Genomic DNA, 19,513 nt, shown 5'->3' with positions numbered 1-19,513 from the left:
GGCTGCGAGTGGTTGGAATGAAAAAGCTCTGATCTCCAGATATCGTCAGGGTCTGGATCCACGCGTGTGGTTGTATCTCGCTGCATACGAGGATACCATCGGCCTTGAGAAGTTCATCCAGCTCTCCATAAGATTCGCTACTCGTATGCAGCTGTGCATCGAAGAGCACCAAGACCAGCAACTATTCCAATCCTTCCTCCGCCAGCCTGAATCCGTCAGTTCTCCAGAACCAGCCAGCCATGAAATGCAGACTGATCGATCATGCCTTTCATCCGCTATGCGACAGAGGAGGCTGACCCAGGGTCTCTGCTTATATTGTGGTCATCCTGGGCATTTCAGAGCTGAATGCCCCACTCGTCCTGTGCAATCTATGGTGAGTGTCATCCTTCCTGCATTAAATCATAAAAATCCACTCACTATTATCACCAACCTTACTGCTGCTGACTTCTGTATTCCAGTTAATGCCTCCTCTGTCGCCAGCTCAAGCTCAAGACCGTCAGTTCGCCGAAAGTCTACCAGATCCATGCAGTAACTGGCCGTCCTCTCCGTCAAGTACGTCACATGGTGGGACCTCTTAACCTACAGATTGGCGTTCTGCATCAAGAGGAGATTCATCTGCTGGTTCTGGAGGACTCAACATCTGACGTGATTCTAGGGCGCCCATGGTTAGAGCAGCACGACCCGAACATCTCCTGGAGGACGGGAGACGTCTTGAAGTGGGGTAACCAATGTTTTCCTGGATGCTTCCCTAAAATTCCAGTTCCAAGTCAAGTTCCAGGTAAAGTTGCACGTTCAGCTCCAAGAAATCTTGGTTCAAGGAAAATCCAAGTCTGTGTTACATCCATTGAAAGTCCAGTAGAGAAACGATCTATCGACATACCTGACTGTTACTCCCACTTCAGTGACGTCATCTGTCCGAAGAAGGCCTCCAAGCTGTCTCCCCTTCGACCATGGGACTGTGCCATAGACCTCATCCCTGGTGAGCCAGTGTCCAGAGGAAAAATGTATTCCTTGTCCATCCCGGAGGAGAAGGCCATGGAAGAATACATCACTAAGGCTCAATCACAAGGTTACATCCGCCCGTCTACTTCCCCTGCTGCGTCCAGCTTCTTCTTTGTTGCCAAAAAAGACAGAGGCTTGCGGCCTTGCATTGAATACAGAGCATTAAACAAGATTACAGTCAAGTTTCGCTACCCGCTTCCCCTCGTCCCATCTTCGCTGGAACATCTCCGTGGCGCCACTGTGTTCACCAAGTTGGACCTTCGCAGCGCATATAAGCTCATCCGAATACGTGAGGGGGGCGAATGGAAGACGGCTTTTGTGACCCCTACTGGACACTATGAATATTGCGTCATGCCGTATGGACTCGTCAATGCCCCCTCCATATTTCAGGATTTTATGCATGAGATGCTCCGGGGGTTTCTCCATAAGTTTGTGATTGTCTACATCGATGATATACTCATCTACTCCCGGAGCCAGGCCGAACATCACCGACACGTTGCGGAGGTTCTCCAACGCCTGAGGGACTACAGTCTGTTCCTAAAGGCAGAAAAAATGTACTTTCCACCAGCCCTCAGTGCAGTTCTTGGGATACACCATCGACCGCAGTGGTGTCCGAAGGGGAAGGTATCTGCCATCACGGACTGGCCACTTCCCGAAACAGTAAAAGAACTGCAAAGATTCCTAGGATTCACCAATTTCTACCGCAGATTCATCAAAAACTACAGTACCATCACTTCTCCACTCACCAACCTGCTCAGCGGCAAGCCCAAGTCTCTGTCCTGGCACCCGGCAGCAAAGCAAGCATTCGAGGACCTTAAGAACGCCTTCACGACCGCTCCCCTCCTCGTTCATCCTGATCAAGAACTCCCTTTCGTCGTAGAGGTCAATGCATCTGCCACAGGAGTGGGAGCGGTCTTGTCCCAGCAGCAGGGGAAACCAAGTAGACTCCATCCATGTGCCTTCTTCTCCCGCAAAATCAACCCAGCGGAGATGAACTATGACATCGGCAACAGGGAGCTACTTGCCATCAAGCTCGCCCTGGAGGAGTGGAGGCATTGGCTCGAAGGAGCTCGTCATCCTTACCTGGTTCTGACAGATCATAAAAATTTGGAGTATCTGCGTGAAGCGAAGAGATTGAATCCACGTCAAGCAAGATGGGCCTTGTTCTTTACTCGATTCAACTTCACAATTTCCTACCGTCCTGGTCCTAAAAATGTCAAAGCTGATGCCTTATCACGTATCCTCAGCCCAGAGGAAAGTGTTGAAGATCCTGAACCCATTCTCCCAGAGAGCATTATTGTCAGTCCCATAGTCTGGTCAGAGGAAACATTGCCGAGTTCAATGCCTCCACCAACACTCCGCCGGGTTTCCACCAGGTTTGCTCTACATCCCACGGACACGACGCATTCCCACCATCCATGCCTCTCACACGTCGCTGGGCACTGGCCACCCAGGGGTCAATGAAACCCTCTCGCTGCTAAAACGGCGCTTCTGGTGGCCCAAAATGTCAGCAGATGTCAGGAGGTACGTTAAGGGGTGCAGGGAATGTGCCATGTCGGAGAGCCCCCGACATCTTCCCTCCGGGAAATTACAACCTCTGCCTATTCTCAATTGCCCGTGGTCACATCTAGGAGTGGATTTCATCACGGATCTCCCGGTCTCTGACGGACATACCTGCGTCATGGTTGTGGTGAACAGATTCTCCAAGTCATGCCAATTGATTCCTCTCCCAGGTCTTCCCACAGCGATGGCCACAGCAGAACTGATGTTCAATCATGTTTTCAGATACTTCGGATTACCTGAGGATATATATGACAGAGACCACAATTCACTTCCCACATCTGAAATCCCTCTTCAAACAGAGGACCATCAGTCTCTCCTCTGGATACCATCCCCAGACGAACAGGCAGATGGACGGAAGATTCAGGAGATTGGCCTTCCACCTTCTGTCTGGCCACCAGGACTCCTGAAATCCTTCTTCAAACTCCCTCCGTCAGCCCACCACTGGTCTCACCCCTTTCCAGTGCGTACTCGGCTATCAGCCCCCACTGTTCCCCAGGGACGGGGAACCATCAGATGTCCCGGCAGTGGATTACTGGTTTCGGGAGAATGAGAGGGTCTGTGACTCTTTAGCTTCAAAGAGCTCTCAGGAGACGCCGACTCACAGCTGATCTTCGTCGTTCCAAGACACCAGTGTATCGGCCTGGAGATAAGTTCTGGTTATCCACTAGAGATATACGGATGCAACTTCCCTGCAGAAAGCTGAGTCCCAGATTCATTGACCCCTACAACATCACTCGACAGATAGATCCAGTCACGTATCAGTTACAGTTACCACCTGAATTCAGAATTCACCCCACCTTCCATGTTTCCTTGCTTAAACCTCACCACCCTTCTGCTCTTCCCTCCACAGAGCCTGGCGATACCGAAGAAACCCCCTTCCTATCATCATGGAGGACGGAGCAGCTTACCTGGTGAAGGAAATCCTGGACCCCCGTCGCCGTGGTGGTCACCTGGAATACCTTGTCGACTGGGAAGGATATGGCCCCGAGCAGAGATCATGGGTTCCTAGAGTTGACATACTCGATCCAAGCCTTATGGAAGACTTCCATGCCAGACATCCCAACAGACCAGCTCCAAGAGGCAGAGGTCGACCACCATATCGGCGGGGAGCAAACCGTGGAGGGGGGGGGGGGGGTAATGTCACAAACACGCCAGGCTCTGCACCCAGCCAATCACAGCGCACTCCTTCATCAGATTATTGATCACACGCACCTGACACTCATCACCAGCCCAATCAGCGTCACTACTAAAGACACTCACAGTAACTCCGTCATGGTCCGGTCTCGTTAATGCATACTAACCTGAATGCTTGCCTTACGGACTACTTACCTGCCTCCAGTGTGTCTCCTAGATCCTCTGTGTTCTCCAGTCCTCTGTGAGTGTCTCTGTGTTACATCTGCTCCAAGTCTCCTCGTCTACTTCGAATCTGGTGTGAAGATCAAGTCAAGTAACTCTGTCTTGATATGTACTCTGTCTGGGAAGTTCCACTGCTACGTGTATTCCTGCATTCATCGTATCTGGTGTGACGATCAAGTCAAGTATAACTGTCTTGATATTACATATCCTGTCTGGCAACGTCATCTGCTTACTGCTCTGGTTGTCTCAATAAACACCATTAACTGTACCTGTGTCTCCGACCCCTCTGTACTGTAACATCATCTCTGCGAGAATCCTAGTAAACACAGTCGGTTATGGCTCGAGTGAATGTAAACAGTTGAGAAAGACAACACGTGTAACAGTGTAAGTATATTGGATCCGTGCATTTAGTCTTAAAGTGACAGCAGCCTAATATATCTGCTGCCATCTGCATTTTTTAATGTTAAAAAACACTCCCTGCTCTTAACTGAATGACTTTAGTAACTTTAAGGATCTTTGTTTAATGTACACAGTGAAGACTATGCAGAGTTATTTAACTTTAGATTAGCCTAATTTATTCCAAAACCATTAAATTACTTCATGTCCCTCAAAAGTTACATTGGTGTTACTTACCCTTTAAAATCGTAAGCATATGCAAATCACATGACTTGCTAGAAGTGACATTATTTCCTTGAAAGGAAAGCAACTCCAAGAACAAAGTAAGAATCAATTATAAACTTTTCTCTTTTCCTCATTTTTTAGGAGAGCGTATAACATAACATGTCCACCCTGTTGTCAGTTTATACTGGACATAAAATGTTTATTTTTAAAATATATTTTATATACCTATTAACATTCTATAGCTTGTTGTTCTTCCCTAGCTAGTAATGGGCTTTATGAGCTTTTATACGTCCACCCTGTTACACACTGCATTGTAAAAAATGGTGGACAAACTTCCTCGACCACATGTGAACTATTTCGTCAGGATTATTAGATTAAACTAGCCTGAGCTTGACCAGTGTGTTCTTATGATAGACACATTTTCTCCCTCCGACAAGACAAAAAAAAAAAATATATATATATATATATATTTTTTTTTTTATTCAACAAACCTCCTCAGTCTGAAATCCACCAAACTGTTGTGAAAATATTGAGAATGTTAAACCTGGAATTAACACCAGGAAGAGAGAAGTAACCAATCCTGGTCCACCACTGCATTCCTCCAGTCCCTCCCAGCAGCCCTAAGACTTCCCAGGGTGCCGTGCGTCAGCCGGAGCTGTCAGAGCTCTATATAAAGCGGTGGTGGGCAGAGGGAGGGCTGCCGTGCAGCGGGTCACGCATACAGACAGGAGCCGGACACTTTCAGCTTCACTGGACACCCTCAAAGAGAGAGAGACAGGTCAGTAGAGGAAGTGCAATGAGAAAAAGGAGATTGGCCTTAATGTGTGTGTGTGTGTGTGTATAGAGAGAGAGAGAGAGAGAGTTAAGCTCTTTAAGGTCTTGCTGTGCTTATTCAGATCCCTGTTGCATGAGAATCAGAGTCAGTTCTGTGTTTTGACAGCTGCAATGTCAAACGGACAAATTCAGCTCTGCTTATGATGCTTGAGATCATGAGAGCAGTAATGAGCCGAAGCCACTTCCGCTGAGGAATAAACACACTGATGGAATCAGTAGCATGTTCTCCCTCGTAAACACAGCCTCGTTTACGTCAAACAAACAGAGCTGCTCTCTTAAAGCTACAGCGGCACAGTGTCGCTATGGCAACAGCAGGAATGGCCAACATCCTGCGGTTTTCTGGAGGTCTATCGGGTTTGGGAATATAAAGAGCTCTCGGCTCTGGTAATTGTACAATCTTAAACATAAAGGTTCTTTATTGGCTTTGAAGGTTCCATAAAGAACCTTGAAGTTCCATGGAATCTTTTCATTGTACAAAAGGTTCTTTATAGCATGTTCTGCACACTATGAAAGAATGGTTCTTTTAAGAACTGATCACTGAAACATTCCCAAAATGGTTTGAGTCATTTAAAAGAAATCCCCTTTTGTAGCCTTCATTTTTAGGAGTGTGTTGGACAGCTGCTGCAAAGGAACATCTTTTTTTAGGTTGGTTAGTTAGTTGAGCGGGTGGGTTATGAATCTAGATGACAGGACAGTATCGAGGTTTCCCGTATCAATGTCACCCTCCAGTAACTGTGCCGCGAGTACAAGGTGTCACAGATGCGTCACATGATGCTGAGTCTTATTAAAACACATGCAGCTTCTTCTAAATTTTGATTTATGAGGTCATGCATGAAATTTAATCTAGTCTGGTGGAAGCATTCCTAAAATGTAAGTTTTTCCACAGAAACATATTAATAAGCTTTTCCACATTTTGAACAAGATACAAAATATGACTTGAAAGCAGAAAATGTTATATGTTACTATGTTACTTCATCAAATGTTATTTTATATTTATTTGATATGACACCTGCCATTTTTTTAAACCACATTTTGCAACCATCATGTTTCTACAGCTAAAAAAAAATTATATATATAATTAAATTTATTTACAATATTTAAATGAACTTATCATTATATATTATGTTATATTATATTATATTATATTATATTATAATTTAGGAGTAAATGTTCCTTTGTTCATTCATCTACTTCTATTAAATTTAATTATTTGTTTGATAATTTTTCTTTCAATAACTTGGAAAATGCAGTAAACAACACAATTTGAGTAAAAAACGAGAACATGGTTAGATATTCTGTAGAAAAGGTGAAATTATGTCACTTTCTATACGTCATCGATTTTTAGCGGAGAAAATAGTGGTAAAATGTGTGCACTACAATGACAATGCAATAAATAAGTTTAAAACAATTACTTACAAATGCACAAAGTTTAATGGCATGACTGAAATCTGAATTGAAATCTATAATGCACACTTAATTTGTGGCAGGACTAAACGCTGGTGATGGGAAACACCGAGCAGCAGCTGCTGAGACACGGGCTCATATTTACACCGGCTTTTAATAGAAACTATTACAAACAGCTCTGTGCACCTCAAATTGCATTTGTGCCCTCGTGTCTGATAGACGCTGACATGAAACTGCAGTTATGCTGTCTAGTAACCAAAAACTAAAGTGTTACATAATCACTTTACATAATGTTACATAATCTAAGTCCATTCTAATGATTTTGTTACACACAGTGACACATAATTGCATCGTTAGCTTTGCTTTTTGACATTGTTTCTGCATAAATACCATAGTTACGGTGGCTTGGCGAAGTTAGACAGTGGTGCAAATGTGTCTTAGAAAAGCCACAATAAGCAGAAATCTTTTTTGCTTATTTTTTATGTAATTTATGCTCCCCCTACCAAATGCTTAAGAAGCAGATAAATGTGGACATATTGGCTGATATTCCAATGTAAAACAAATATTTAAAACTAAAATGACTGTTCAGTATCCCATTAATTACACAAGCAGTAAGTCATTGGGACATAAATGGGGCACAAATGGCACAGTTTCCTGAGAATGACCCACATACTGTACTGTAGTTTATAAGTCTGAACTCTAAATAATACAAGAATGAACACAGGCCATTTCAAGTGGCTATGATTCTCAGCTAATGCTTTCCATCATGATACTTTATGTCGGTAGAAATAAGAAACGTATCTGAGCTTTTGGCTTTTTTAATTGGTCAAATCTACAACGTCATATATTACATGCATGTAGGCCATACATACCAGCCCAGTTAGTGTCCAGTAAACACAAGAACAACAGTCTCACATGCCATAGAGTCCCTACCAAATCACCATAATTGGCCAGAGCGGGAGTCCTAAAGCGTCCAGTGCTGATTCAGGCCTTCGGGTGACCTTTACCATGACACAGGGTCACCTGCCTCATAAACCATCTGACTGCAGAGCCAAAGACACTGGAGAAAGATCAGTGCATGCATTACATAATACTTCACTGCACAAAACGCAGATATGTGCTACACTGCGCAGCAAATCTGCAAAAGTATCTTGAACAACCAAATGCATTTACACTTGCACAGTTGCAAACCAACAGCTGAAGTGGAATACAATGCTTTTCAGAAGCCTAGTCTTCTCCTGATGGCAAAGCTGCCTGATCAGTGAGATAGCCAAGTGTAAATAGTTAAGAAACTCAACAGGATATGTCAGACTTTGTACCCTATGAATTTGATACTGTCACTTGGTTTCAATGCATGCCATAGTTATGATGTTGGCTTGGCAAAATCAACACTAGACAATGGAGCAGATGGGAGTGACATGGTGTTAAAAATATTTCAAAATTTCAATATTTGAAAGGAAACATGACCTGACTTGTGGCTTCAGCTCAGTTTTAGTTCTAGGTTCATTTACCACAGTCAGCCACAACCTATGCTTTGAAATGTGTTTGAGCCAAAACGTCTCTTAGTAACTAAGTAATTTTAAGTTTTGAACAGTTTTTTTTATATACCTTGCATCATCCCAGCTAACAGGGAACATTCTCAGAACTTGGCTAACATTCTGTCAAGGTTCCCTCAAAGTTAGAAACAATCGTTCTTCCAGTAATGTTAATAGGCTGTCGCCGGCGAATGTCTTTGACGTGTTTTGACACGTGCTTCAGCATGCTGGAGGCATTCCCCACTAGCATCCTAGGACGCAGTGTCTCATTCCCATTCAAAAGGGAACAAACTTTTGTTTGCTGGGAATGTGCCTGGTAAGACATGACACATCATCATAATAATAATAATAAAACAAATTAATGATCATATTTTGTGCCAACCCTGTTGCATTTAAACTGTGTTGGGGTTGAAGGTCAGAGCTAACAACAGAGCTGAGCACATTACTTACAGTCACCTTTGTTTGACTAACCCTAACTCTTGTAATAGGAAATCAGTCTGTAAAACCTTAGATACAATTGGCTCAAAGCCACAGCAAATGCTCCAACAGTGAGCAGAGATCTTTGACAATTTGCTTTCAAACACTCATCTTCATAAGGAAACATAAAGTAGTACTGCGGTTTCAAACTTAAACCAAAGACCAGAAGGACCAGTCTTTGAGAACACATCATTTGCATATGCAGATCACATGACTAACTGTGCCGTCACAAGAAAAAGGGATCTGTTTACACTTGCCATCCAGACGTGGCAAGACATTTCAATATTTCAGCCTCGCTGCAGAGCTCACAGAACAGTAAGATACAACTCTTTATAACCTACTCTCTCTGCTTGAGTGTTTAGAGTCTTTATGCTTTCATAAATCCTGTCTGGAGAGAGACGGTCGTTGTGGTGGGTGTGTCGTCTGAGTGTCACTAACCTCTAGACTTCAACTGTCTTATGCAGTTTATAACATGCACAGCAGTTCTAAGTCTATATGCATGCTGTGGTTGTGATGAAGTAGAATGACATGCATGAACATGTCACTGACTACAACTCACTCTTGAGACCAAAAAATACCTCTGCTGCAATAACTGGGGATATAAATAAATGTAAATAAATAAAGCGTTTGAGAGTTTTGAATTCCAGTCAACTTTATGCTGTTTAATAGTGTCAGGCAGTAACGGCTCTATATCTATAAGCACAGGGTTCCTGTTCTGGTTTTGTGCTGAGGCGTGACTCGTCAAAGTGACAGCTCACATACTTCACAGCTGTGAGGCACGTCGGTTCATTTATAAGTGTCCACAACCTTCTCATAATGCCTCTTAAAGGCACAATATGTAAGATTTTGGATTAAAATAACCAAAAACCACTAGAACAATGTTATATATTTTGCTGACTTGTGTACTTATGTTATCTCAAATGTTTCCAAGAATGTTTAAATCCAGAGAAATAAGCAATTTTAACCAGGACACGGAGCGTATCCATGCATCGCCTATCAAAGACATCATACCTGCGTTACCCTCGATTTTCGGTTTCGGTTTTATTAGTCAGTTGAGCAACTGTTTGGATACATTCATCGACAGAAAACTAATCATGTTATATAGCTCAACCAGTAAGTCTTATTGTTTAAATCTCATTTTCTTGATTTACCGCGAGTGCCATGTTTTACCGTGATTAATATCGATCTCGCTTACTGCAGTGTGCAACAAGTGTCTCATAGCAGCCGCCGAGCAAGCGAGTAGCATTATAACAACTTTCAACACACAAATGTATCTAATATGATAGCGTTGTGTTACACCACATACGCTTGACTGGAAGAAGCGAAGCGATATCTGCGGCATAATAAAAGTTCCGCTGGTCTCAAACCGAGTTTCACCCTCGTCTATCATTAGCAATTGCTCCAGCGGCCTCGTTCCGCTCCAACGGCTTCCAGTCACACCCTGCTTCATACTACAGTAACGTTAACCCTTAAATGCATGACTGTTTCGCCAATCATTCATACATATTCGGGTCTTTATCGACCCGGATCAATATCTAACATGGAAGGATCTCTACCTGTCGCTATAATATAAAACTCCTCTGATATTAGAGTAACAATTACAGAAGAATAATATAAAGCATATTTTGTTACCTTTTAGAGCTTGAAAGGGCTCAGTTTGAGCAGATGTTTTATGCCATCATCATTGTCCTCGTCAGAGCTCATTTCCCAGTAAATTCAGCAAATAATAGGCTATTTTTATGTTTGAGGTCACGAATATGAGCCAATTCGCGATCTCAAACGTATTCTCAAAAATATATATAATTTTCAAAATCTTCAAAATCAATATTTCGATCACTAACAGCTTCACCAGATCCATCCAGTAACAGTTACAGTCATATATGATGGCGTTCAGTACTTGCTCTGCAATAAATCGCTGAGCCATTTCATGTTTGTTTTATTATTTCATTTTCTGTCTGAATGAGTCGTCACTTCAGCATTGTGCATCAGATATTTCCACCTTGTGGAATAAAGGTGAATTGCACTTTTTTCCATCATCTAAGATTCAATTATTGTTGTGCAGAAAAAATATACGTACACTCATACACACCCCGGGTCGTTAGCGACCCCATACTATTTTTACACAAAATGAACGCAAAAATAGGCATTCTTTTATATTTTTATGATTTTTTTCTTTTTGTATTGTTTATAATAAATTGATTGAGGAATAACCAAGAAGGTTGATGTCTAACTTTAAAAAATGAATGAGGAGGAGGGTAGTGAATGATGTCCCGGGTCACTAAAGACCCGAGGTATGCATTTAAGGGTTAATAATCTCATCCATGAACATGATTTCTGCCACGAGTCCCATCCCGATTCCTTTTCACCGTGAAATCAAGGCATCATCAAGCTATGGCTTTGTTTTGAATAAGTGACCTCTAGTGGCAGAAATGTACACATTGTGGCTTTAATCTAGTGTTTGATGTAAAGATTCGTACCCAGATAACAGAGAACGTTCTCAGAACGTTCTGCAAAGGTGCTCTCAAAGTTATGAACAAACATTCTTCCAGTAACGTTAATAGAACATTCGTTCAAAGTTATCTGGTCTGTAATAATGTTCTCCAAACATTAGCACAAAAACGTTATCTATACATAATTCATGGAATGCTTTTTTTTCCCTGAAACATTTTAGTTGGACGTTTGTTTGACTTTTTTTTTTTTTTAAATGTTACTACTTGTTTCAGAATGTTCAAAGAACATTCAAAAGTAACATTCCCAATTTTGCAAAATGCAAAAGTTTATTTAACGTTTGTATAACTAAAACTGAGCGTTTTGAACGTACAGAGAACATTCAGAAATAACGCTTTTAAGACTTATGGTGATAGGGATAGTTCACCCAAAAATGAGAATTTTGTCATTATTTACTCACCCTCAAGTTGTTCCAAACCTGTATAAATTTCTTTTTTCTGCTGTACACAAAGGAAGATATTTGGAATGTTTGTAACCAACTAGATCTCGCCCCCATTGACTACCATAGTAAGAAAGAAAAAAAATACTATGGTAGTAAATGGGGGGCGAGATCTTACAAACATTCTTCTAAATAGTTTCCTTTGTGTACAGCAGAAAAAAGAAATGTATGCAGGATTGTAACGACTTGAGGGTGAGAAAATTACAGAATTTTCATTTTTGGGTGAGCTATCCATCAGCAAACGTTATCATCCTGTAACTTTCAGAACTCAACTTCTAAAACGAGCATTTTTTGGAGCTAAACTGTAAAAACAACCCGTTGCATGTCAACACTTGAGCACATGTGCTGTTGTATCAGCAGAAGCACTAGTGATGAGTCAAATGTGTTAAATATGTGTGAAAGCTTGTGCTGTTCTTATCTGTACACAATCCCTGATCATTTCAGACGATCTGAACAGATGAAATGAGACGCTACACTTAGATAAAAATAGCAAAATGATATTAAAAAAGTCCATATTCCAAATCATGTCTTCAAATACACCATCATAAACCTATAATAATGATTTATATATTAGAGCTGTCGGGACGTATTTCGCGGGAAACTATACAAACGCGCGGGTCACGTGATATGCTGTAGGTCGCGTGAAGCTGAAAATCTGTAGTCACAATGAAGGAGAAAAACTGACCACGCACCATTCAAAACCTCCGGCTGTAAAAACAAATCAAAATGTTGTGTTTGTGTCCATCTGCTCTGATAAGATGTGCCGTATCCCAGTCACGTGTACACCGTACATTCTTCCGCGCAGAGGAACTGACAGAGCCGAAGCACAACCAAAACAATGTTCTTCCGCCTAACGCGTGTAGTGTTGTTGTTTATCCCTACTAGAGCGGAAAGTTAGTGCAGCATTGAAGGCACGGCAGCATAAAAAAGCTCTTTCACATCAGAAATGATTTTGAACGCTCTGATCTGTTCTTGGAGGTCATTTGAGAATGAGTGACAGGACTTCAAATCAACAATAGTCTCTGTTTGGACTAATCTTTGTCTTTTTTATTGCAGGATAATCTCTCCCATAACAGATAACCATGGCAGGTGAGCAGAATTTCTTTCATCTACAATATTTTATGTTTTGAAAGACTATTTACATGAATGAAACTGAAGTAAATGGCAGAGAGAGATTGTTAAAGCAGACTGGAACTGGACGTGTGAGGAAACACAATTATGTTCCTGCAGGACGAGCCAAACATGAGTCTCCTACAGACAGATGGAGACGAACAGCAGCACTGACCTTTACACACACTTACACACCGATCACTGAGGGAATTTAACTCATTGTCAAACAGAAATATCTCGAACTGATGAATTGATGCCAACGAATAATAAACAGATGGTCAGTATGACCACACAAATCAACGTCATCATCATTCATCATCAAGATTTTATGGTCTCTGATGACCTCATGTGGACATTCATTGTATTGCAAAAGGCTCTTACAGTAGGCATTGATATAACACATTATGTACTGGTAATAATTAAGAAAAATGAGAACGAGGAAGAAAATACACATTGAACTCACGTTTGAAAAATTTAAGAGTGACCGATAAAATAATAATAATAGGCTAATAATAGCTTAATAATAATCAGGTGCGGTCACATTAGTGAAATTTTGCGTGCAAAAATGTCAATTTTGTCAGCAATATATGAATCACAGCATAAGTGATCATTTGAATGAGCGAAATTGTAAAAAGCATTCACGTGATTTCAAAACTGGTTACAACTTTAGACTTCTGAGAGTTATGACTTGTACCACGTGACCAATGCAGATTTATTTTGGAGTTAATAGTGCAAGAGAAACGTGTTCATTGTCCAAATCCGTGGATGTGAACAGCTAAAAGTACAGCGTCACGTGCTGTCATCTCGTATTTACTGTAATGACGGCATCGCGTGACGAGCAACGGTAAACGTGACTGTAGCTTTAAATACATACAATTCATATGTCATTACGAAAAAAAATAAATAAACAGGAATATATTGTATGGGCCGCAGCAATGCTCACATGTCATCATGTTTACATGAATAGTTCAGGATCAAACCTGTTTTATGAAGCTCTTCAGTCAATGTGAGATGTTGGCAACAGTTGCCATGGAGACCACAAGCATTCAGATCTCACTGAAGGAAACAGCACAAGAAAGTCTCTGGTCAGAAATGGGGTCAGGGTGCTTGAGTAAATCAGCAGTCGCTGCGGTGAAGCCAGATGGTAAAGTATTTGGCCAGAATATCTGCAGCAAAACATGAAACTTCAGAACCCAAGAGAGTTTGATAGGACTGAGATCTCAGAGAGCAAATGATCTTTAATTTCATATAATAATAATAATAATAATAATAATAATATTATCTGTTAATTCAGATGTTACATTTTGATTAATATGAATGTTTTTGTTGTTTCACAGATAAAATTAAAAATGCTAAGATCGTCTTTGTCGTGGGTAAGTCGAGTTACTTTACATTTCACAACTTTGTAAAGTATAACCCACTTTATTTTTTCAGTGTGCTTGAATTTATAACTGTAAGTTTCAAATAATGCACTGCTTTTCTATTGTATTTGTTTGCTGATAAAGTGTAAATGTCACATGAAAACTGTAGTAAACATGCGGCTCTCCATGATTTTTGCAATGCTACTGTTCAAACATTTGGAATAATTGAGATTTTGTAATGTTTTTTTTTTAAAGAAGTCTCTTCTGCTGCTCACCAAAGTTGCATTTATTTGATAAGAAATACAGTAAAAATAGTGAAATATTATTACAATTTAAAATGTCCATGTTCTATATGAATATATAGTAAAATGTAATTTATATCCTGTGATCAAAGCTGAATTTTCAGCATCATTACTCCAGTCTTCAGTGTCACATGATCCTTCAGAAATCATTCTAATACGATGATTTGCTGCTCATTTATGATTATTATCAATGTTGAAAAAAAAAAAAAAAAAAAAAAAAAAAAATATATATATATATATATATATATATATATATATATATATATATATATATATATATATATATTTGGTGCTGTTCACTTTATTTAAACAATTTATTTTGATTTAACACCATTGTTTCTGGTTCAAATGTGATTGCTTCATGTTAAATTGACTTGAAATGGTTACTATGGTAATGAAATTACATTTTGAAATGATTTTGAAATAACATGTTTCAGTCAAGTAACCCAATCAAACAGGACTTTCACTTCCCATCATGCTTTGGACCGGGCTGAAGTGGGAGAGTAAATGTTGAAAAGTGTTATTTTATGCATTTCTTTAGAAAGATGAGAATATGGAGAGACTTCTTACTGTTTAATGTTCTATTATGTAAAAGTTTTTGTTATGTTAATGTTTTTTGGAGATTACCATTGTGGTGAAGTGTAGAGCTTGTGCTTGGGTTGAGGACCTGCTAACAAAAATTGTGTTTTTTAAATAAAATAAATATGAATAAATATGTACCACTATGATATGATAGTGCTTTGGATCAAACCAGTATCATTTCTAGACTGCCAACACTGATCATCACATGTGTAAATAGTTATGTTTATTTTGATGCAATGTAAAGGACAAAACAAAAGCATTAATAATCATATGACTATTAAATATATAGAATGCATCTATTCATTACAAACAGATTTCTAGGCATTTTTTTTTTTCACAGCTGATGTATTTTGCTTGCTTTAAAATAAATGTCTCTTGTTTAGTTAAGTTTTTATATTGGAGTCTATTTTGCTGCCATTGTTTTCCTTGGATTTGCTTCTCAATTCCATGCAATTTTAAGCTTTTCTTGGTTCATTCAATGTTTTACAGGCAACCTCTCTCATGCTAATTCAGGTTTATTTTAATGCAAGACTCAATAGTCCAGGTTTTAGTAATAAACTAATACCAGGTTTTAGTTTAATAGTACTTAATCTGTGTTTCAGAAAGCCATTTTTTAAGCCACGATTAACTATTCTGGATTAAGGCCTATCCCGGCTTAATTTAAACCCTGTCCGGGAAACCGCCCCTTAATTTTTCAGGATTATTTGATGAACAAAAGTTCAAAAGAACAGCATTTATTTGAAATAGAGTCTTTTGTAACATTATAAATGTCTTTACTGTCACTTTTGACCCGTTGAATGCATTCTCACTGAATAAAAGTATTCATTTCTTTCTTTCTTATATCTTATTGACCCCAGACCTTTGAATGATAATGTATCACAGTTTCCACAATAAACACGATAATAACATTGATAATAATCATAAATGTTTCTTGAGCAGCAAATCTTCATATTAGAATGATTTCTGAAGGATCAGGTGACACTGAAGACTGGAGTAATGATGCTGAAAATTCAGCTTTGATCACAGGAATAAATTACACTTTAACATATATTCACATAGAAAACAGATATTTTAAACCATAATAATATTTCACCATTTTTACTGTATTTTTGATTAAATAAAGGCAGCCTTGGAGAGCAGAAGAGACCCAAAAAACATTTTAAATATTTTAAAATAATCAAACCAGTGTTACATTAGCAAACAGCCAGTGTTCTCTCATCAGGCGGTCCCGGCTCAGGAAAGGGCACACAGTGTGAGAAGATCGTGGCGAAGTACGGCTACACTCACCTGTCCTCAGGTGACCTGCTGCGTGCAGAGGTGGCGTCCGGCTCAGAGAGAGGCAAACAGCTGCAGGCCATCATGCAGAAGGGAGAACTCGTGCCTCTGGTCAGTCCAGATCTGTTCTGATGCTGATCAACGAACACTGACACATTCTGACGATATTCTGGTTCCTGCAGGACACAGTTCTGGACATGATCAAAGACGCCATGATCGCCAAGGCTGACGTCTCGAAGGGTTACCTGATCGACGGCTACCCTCGTGAAGTCAAACAGGGAGAGGAGTTCGAGAAGAAGGTAGAAGAACAACAGCACACAAACTAATTCATTCATAAAGGTCAATCTCAGGGACGAGTGTCATTTTGATGCCAGTGTGGAGAGACACATTAACATTCAGATATTCACATTAGACAGTAATTAAAACCCAAACCTAAAGCGCTACATTATTTTAGGTTTGGAACTTTCAGTTTGAATCAATAACTTAGTAAATTCTATTATCAATCAGTTTTGTTGTGTCTTGTAATAAACCACAAAATATCATTGAATATAGCAGAAATTTCACTGCATAACAGGGTTGAACCAAACCTTTTTCTTTTCTTTTCTTTTTTTTTGCAATTCTGACTTTATATCTTGTAATTCTGACTATATCTTGTAATTCTGATGTTATATCTTGTAATTCTGACTTTATATCTTGTAATTCTGACTTTATATCTCGTAATTCTGACTTTATATCTCGTAATTCTGACTTTATATCTCGTAATTCTGACTTTATATCTCGTAATTCTGACGTTATATCTCATAATTCTGACTTTATATCTCGTAATTCTGACTTTATAACTCGCAATTCTGACTCTATATCGCAATTCTGACTTTATATCTTGTAATTCTGACTTTATATCTCATAAATCTGACTTTATATCTCGTAATTCTGACTTTATATCTTGTAATTCTGACTTTATATCTCATAATTCTGACTTTATATCTCATAATTCTGAATTTATAACTCGCAATTCTGACTTTATATCACAATTCTGACTTTATATCTCGTAATTCTGACTTTATATCTTGTAATTCTGACTTTATATCTTCGTAATTCTGACTTTATAGCTCGCAATTCTGACTTTATATCTCGTAATTCTGACTTTATAACTCGCAATTCTGACTTTATATCTTGTAATTCTGACTTTATAACTCGCAATTCTGACTTTATATCTCGTAATTCTGACTTTATAACTCGCAATTCTGACTCTATGTCGCAATTCTGACTTTATATCTCGTAATTCTGACTTTATATCTTGTAATTCTGACTTTATATCTTGTAATTCTGACTTTATAACTCATAATTCTGACTTTATAACTCGCAATTCTGACTTTATACTCGCAATTCTGACTTTATATCTCGTAATTCTGACTTTATATCTTGTAATTCTGACTTTATAACTCGCAATTCTGACTTTATATCTCGTAATTCTGAATTTATATATCACTTTATATCTTATCACAATTCTGACTTTATATCTCGCAATTCTGACTTTATATCTTGTAATTCTGACTTTATATCTTGTAATTCTGACTTTATATCTTGTAATTCTGACTTTATAACTCGCAATTCTGACTTTATATCGCAATTCTGACTTTATATCTCGTAATTCTGAATTTATATATCACAATTCTGACTTTATATCACAATTCTGACTTTATAACTCGCAATTCTGACTTTATATCTCGTAATTCTGACTTTATATCTTGTAATTCTGACTTTATAACTCGCAATTCTGACTTTATATCGCAATTCTGACTTTATATCTCGTAATTCTGAACTTTATATCTCACAATTCTGACTTTATATCACAATTCTGACTTTATAACTCGCAATTCTGACTTTATATCGCAATTCTGACTTTATATCTCGTAATTCTGACTTTATATCTTGTAATTCTGACTTTATAACTCGCAATTCTGACTTTATATCACAATTCTGACTTTATATCTCGCAATTCTGACTTTACATCTTGTAATTCTGACTTTATATCTTGTAATTCTGACTTTATAACTCATAATTCTGACTTTATAACTCGCAATTCTGACTTTATATCTCGTAATTCTGACTTTATAACTCGCAATTCTGACTTTATATTCGTAATTCTGACTTTATATCTCGCAATTCTGACTTTACTGTATTTTTGATCAAATGAATGCAGCCTTCTGACTGACACCAAACTTTAATGCACATAAAACTAAACCCTGATTCTAATTTCAACATTTATTTTCAATTCGATTCTATACACCCATTAAAGAATGATGGAAATTTCAGGCAAAAAACAAATGTTTAAAAAATGAAATTTTATTTCACATTTGTGTCCATAACAAAACAAAAGTGAACACTTGATATGTTGTTAGTTCTCTCAGTCCTGAGATTGACCCACAGATTGAGTGTAATCTGACTGCATGTGAAGACGCTCATATTGCAATGTCCGTCTCTCCCGGTCAGATCGGTGCTCCAGCTCTGCTGCTGTACATTGACGCGAAGGCCGAGACCATGGTGCAGAGGCTGGTGAAGCGCGGAGAGACCAGCGGCCGTGCCGACGACAACGAGGAGACCATCAAGAAGCGTCTGGATCTGTATTACAAAGCCACCGAGCCCGTCATCGCTTACTACGAGAAGCGCGGCATCGTCAGGAAGGTGAGAGAGAATACTAATGGAAATATGATTCACAGCAGTTCTCAGTGCTGAACTGTTCTCTCTTTAACCCAATGAATGATTTCTCTCTCCTCCTCCAGATAAACTCTGAGCTGCCAGTGGATGAAGTATTTGCAATTGTTGAAAAAGCTATTGATGAGCTGAAGTAAAAGCACTTGACAACAAACCCTAGTTTTCTTTGCTTTTTCTCTTTTATATACTCGTTATCGCTGCCTTTATAGAACCTATAGAAAACTTAACTCCCTTCAAACTATAGAAGGTTTCAAAAACCTTCAGACTTTTAAAAGTTTTTTTAAAACCTTTACATGCATTTTTGTCAAGCTGACATTCAGAAATTCTCTTTTCTCTGAGTGGTCAAACACACGATCCAGACTTTATTCAAGTATTACCTTCACAAGTTCTTGTTCTTAAGTGCTCAAGACTGAAAAACATCTCTACGGT

General features: G+C 39.1%; 1 protein-coding gene across 3 annotated transcripts; it reads left to right on the top strand.

Annotated features, from left to right (window-relative positions):
* Positions 1-5,171: 5,171 nt before the first annotated feature.
* On the top strand, positions 5,172-19,238 carry ak1 (adenylate kinase 1). Of its 3 annotated transcripts, none has more exons than XM_048189503.1 (7): positions 5,172-5,320; positions 12,796-12,828; positions 14,187-14,222; positions 16,317-16,480; positions 16,552-16,668; positions 18,863-19,054; positions 19,153-19,238. In XM_048189503.1, exons 2-7 carry the CDS (start codon positions 12,822-12,824, stop codon positions 19,219-19,221), a joined length of 585 nt encoding a protein of 194 aa, XP_048045460.1. In that variant the 5' UTR covers positions 5,172-5,320; positions 12,796-12,821; the 3' UTR covers positions 19,222-19,238. The 3 variants fall into 3 exon arrangements, with proteins under 3 accessions (XP_048045460.1, XP_048045461.1, XP_048045458.1); XM_048189504.1 differs by lacking the exon at positions 5,172-5,320 and adding an exon at positions 9,084-9,107; XM_048189501.1 differs by lacking the exons at positions 5,172-5,320; positions 12,796-12,828 and adding an exon at positions 13,864-13,993.
* The last annotated feature ends 275 nt before the right edge of the window (positions 19,239-19,513 follow it).

This window comes from Megalobrama amblycephala, linkage group LG4, assembly GCF_018812025.1.
Source record: "Megalobrama amblycephala isolate DHTTF-2021 linkage group LG4, ASM1881202v1, whole genome shotgun sequence".
In the NCBI taxonomy this organism is placed as follows: Eukaryota; Metazoa; Chordata; class Actinopteri; order Cypriniformes; family Xenocyprididae; genus Megalobrama; species Megalobrama amblycephala.
Note: the sequence above shows the minus strand (reverse complement) of the source record. Positions and strands in the feature narration are given on the sequence as shown.

Excerpts from the sequence above, each read along its gene's own strand:
- ak1 (XM_048189501.1), top strand. The coding sequence starts at position 13,879 with ATGGAGACCACAAGCATTCAGATCTCACTGAAGGAAACAGCACAAGAA. Across the intron at positions 14,223-16,316 it reads TAAGATCGTCTTTGTCGTGG|GCGGTCCCGGCTCAGGAAAG; the intron begins GTAAGTCGAGTT and ends TTCTCTCATCAG. Across the intron at positions 16,669-18,862 it reads GAGAGGAGTTCGAGAAGAAG|ATCGGTGCTCCAGCTCTGCT; the intron begins GTAGAAGAACAA and ends TCTCCCGGTCAG.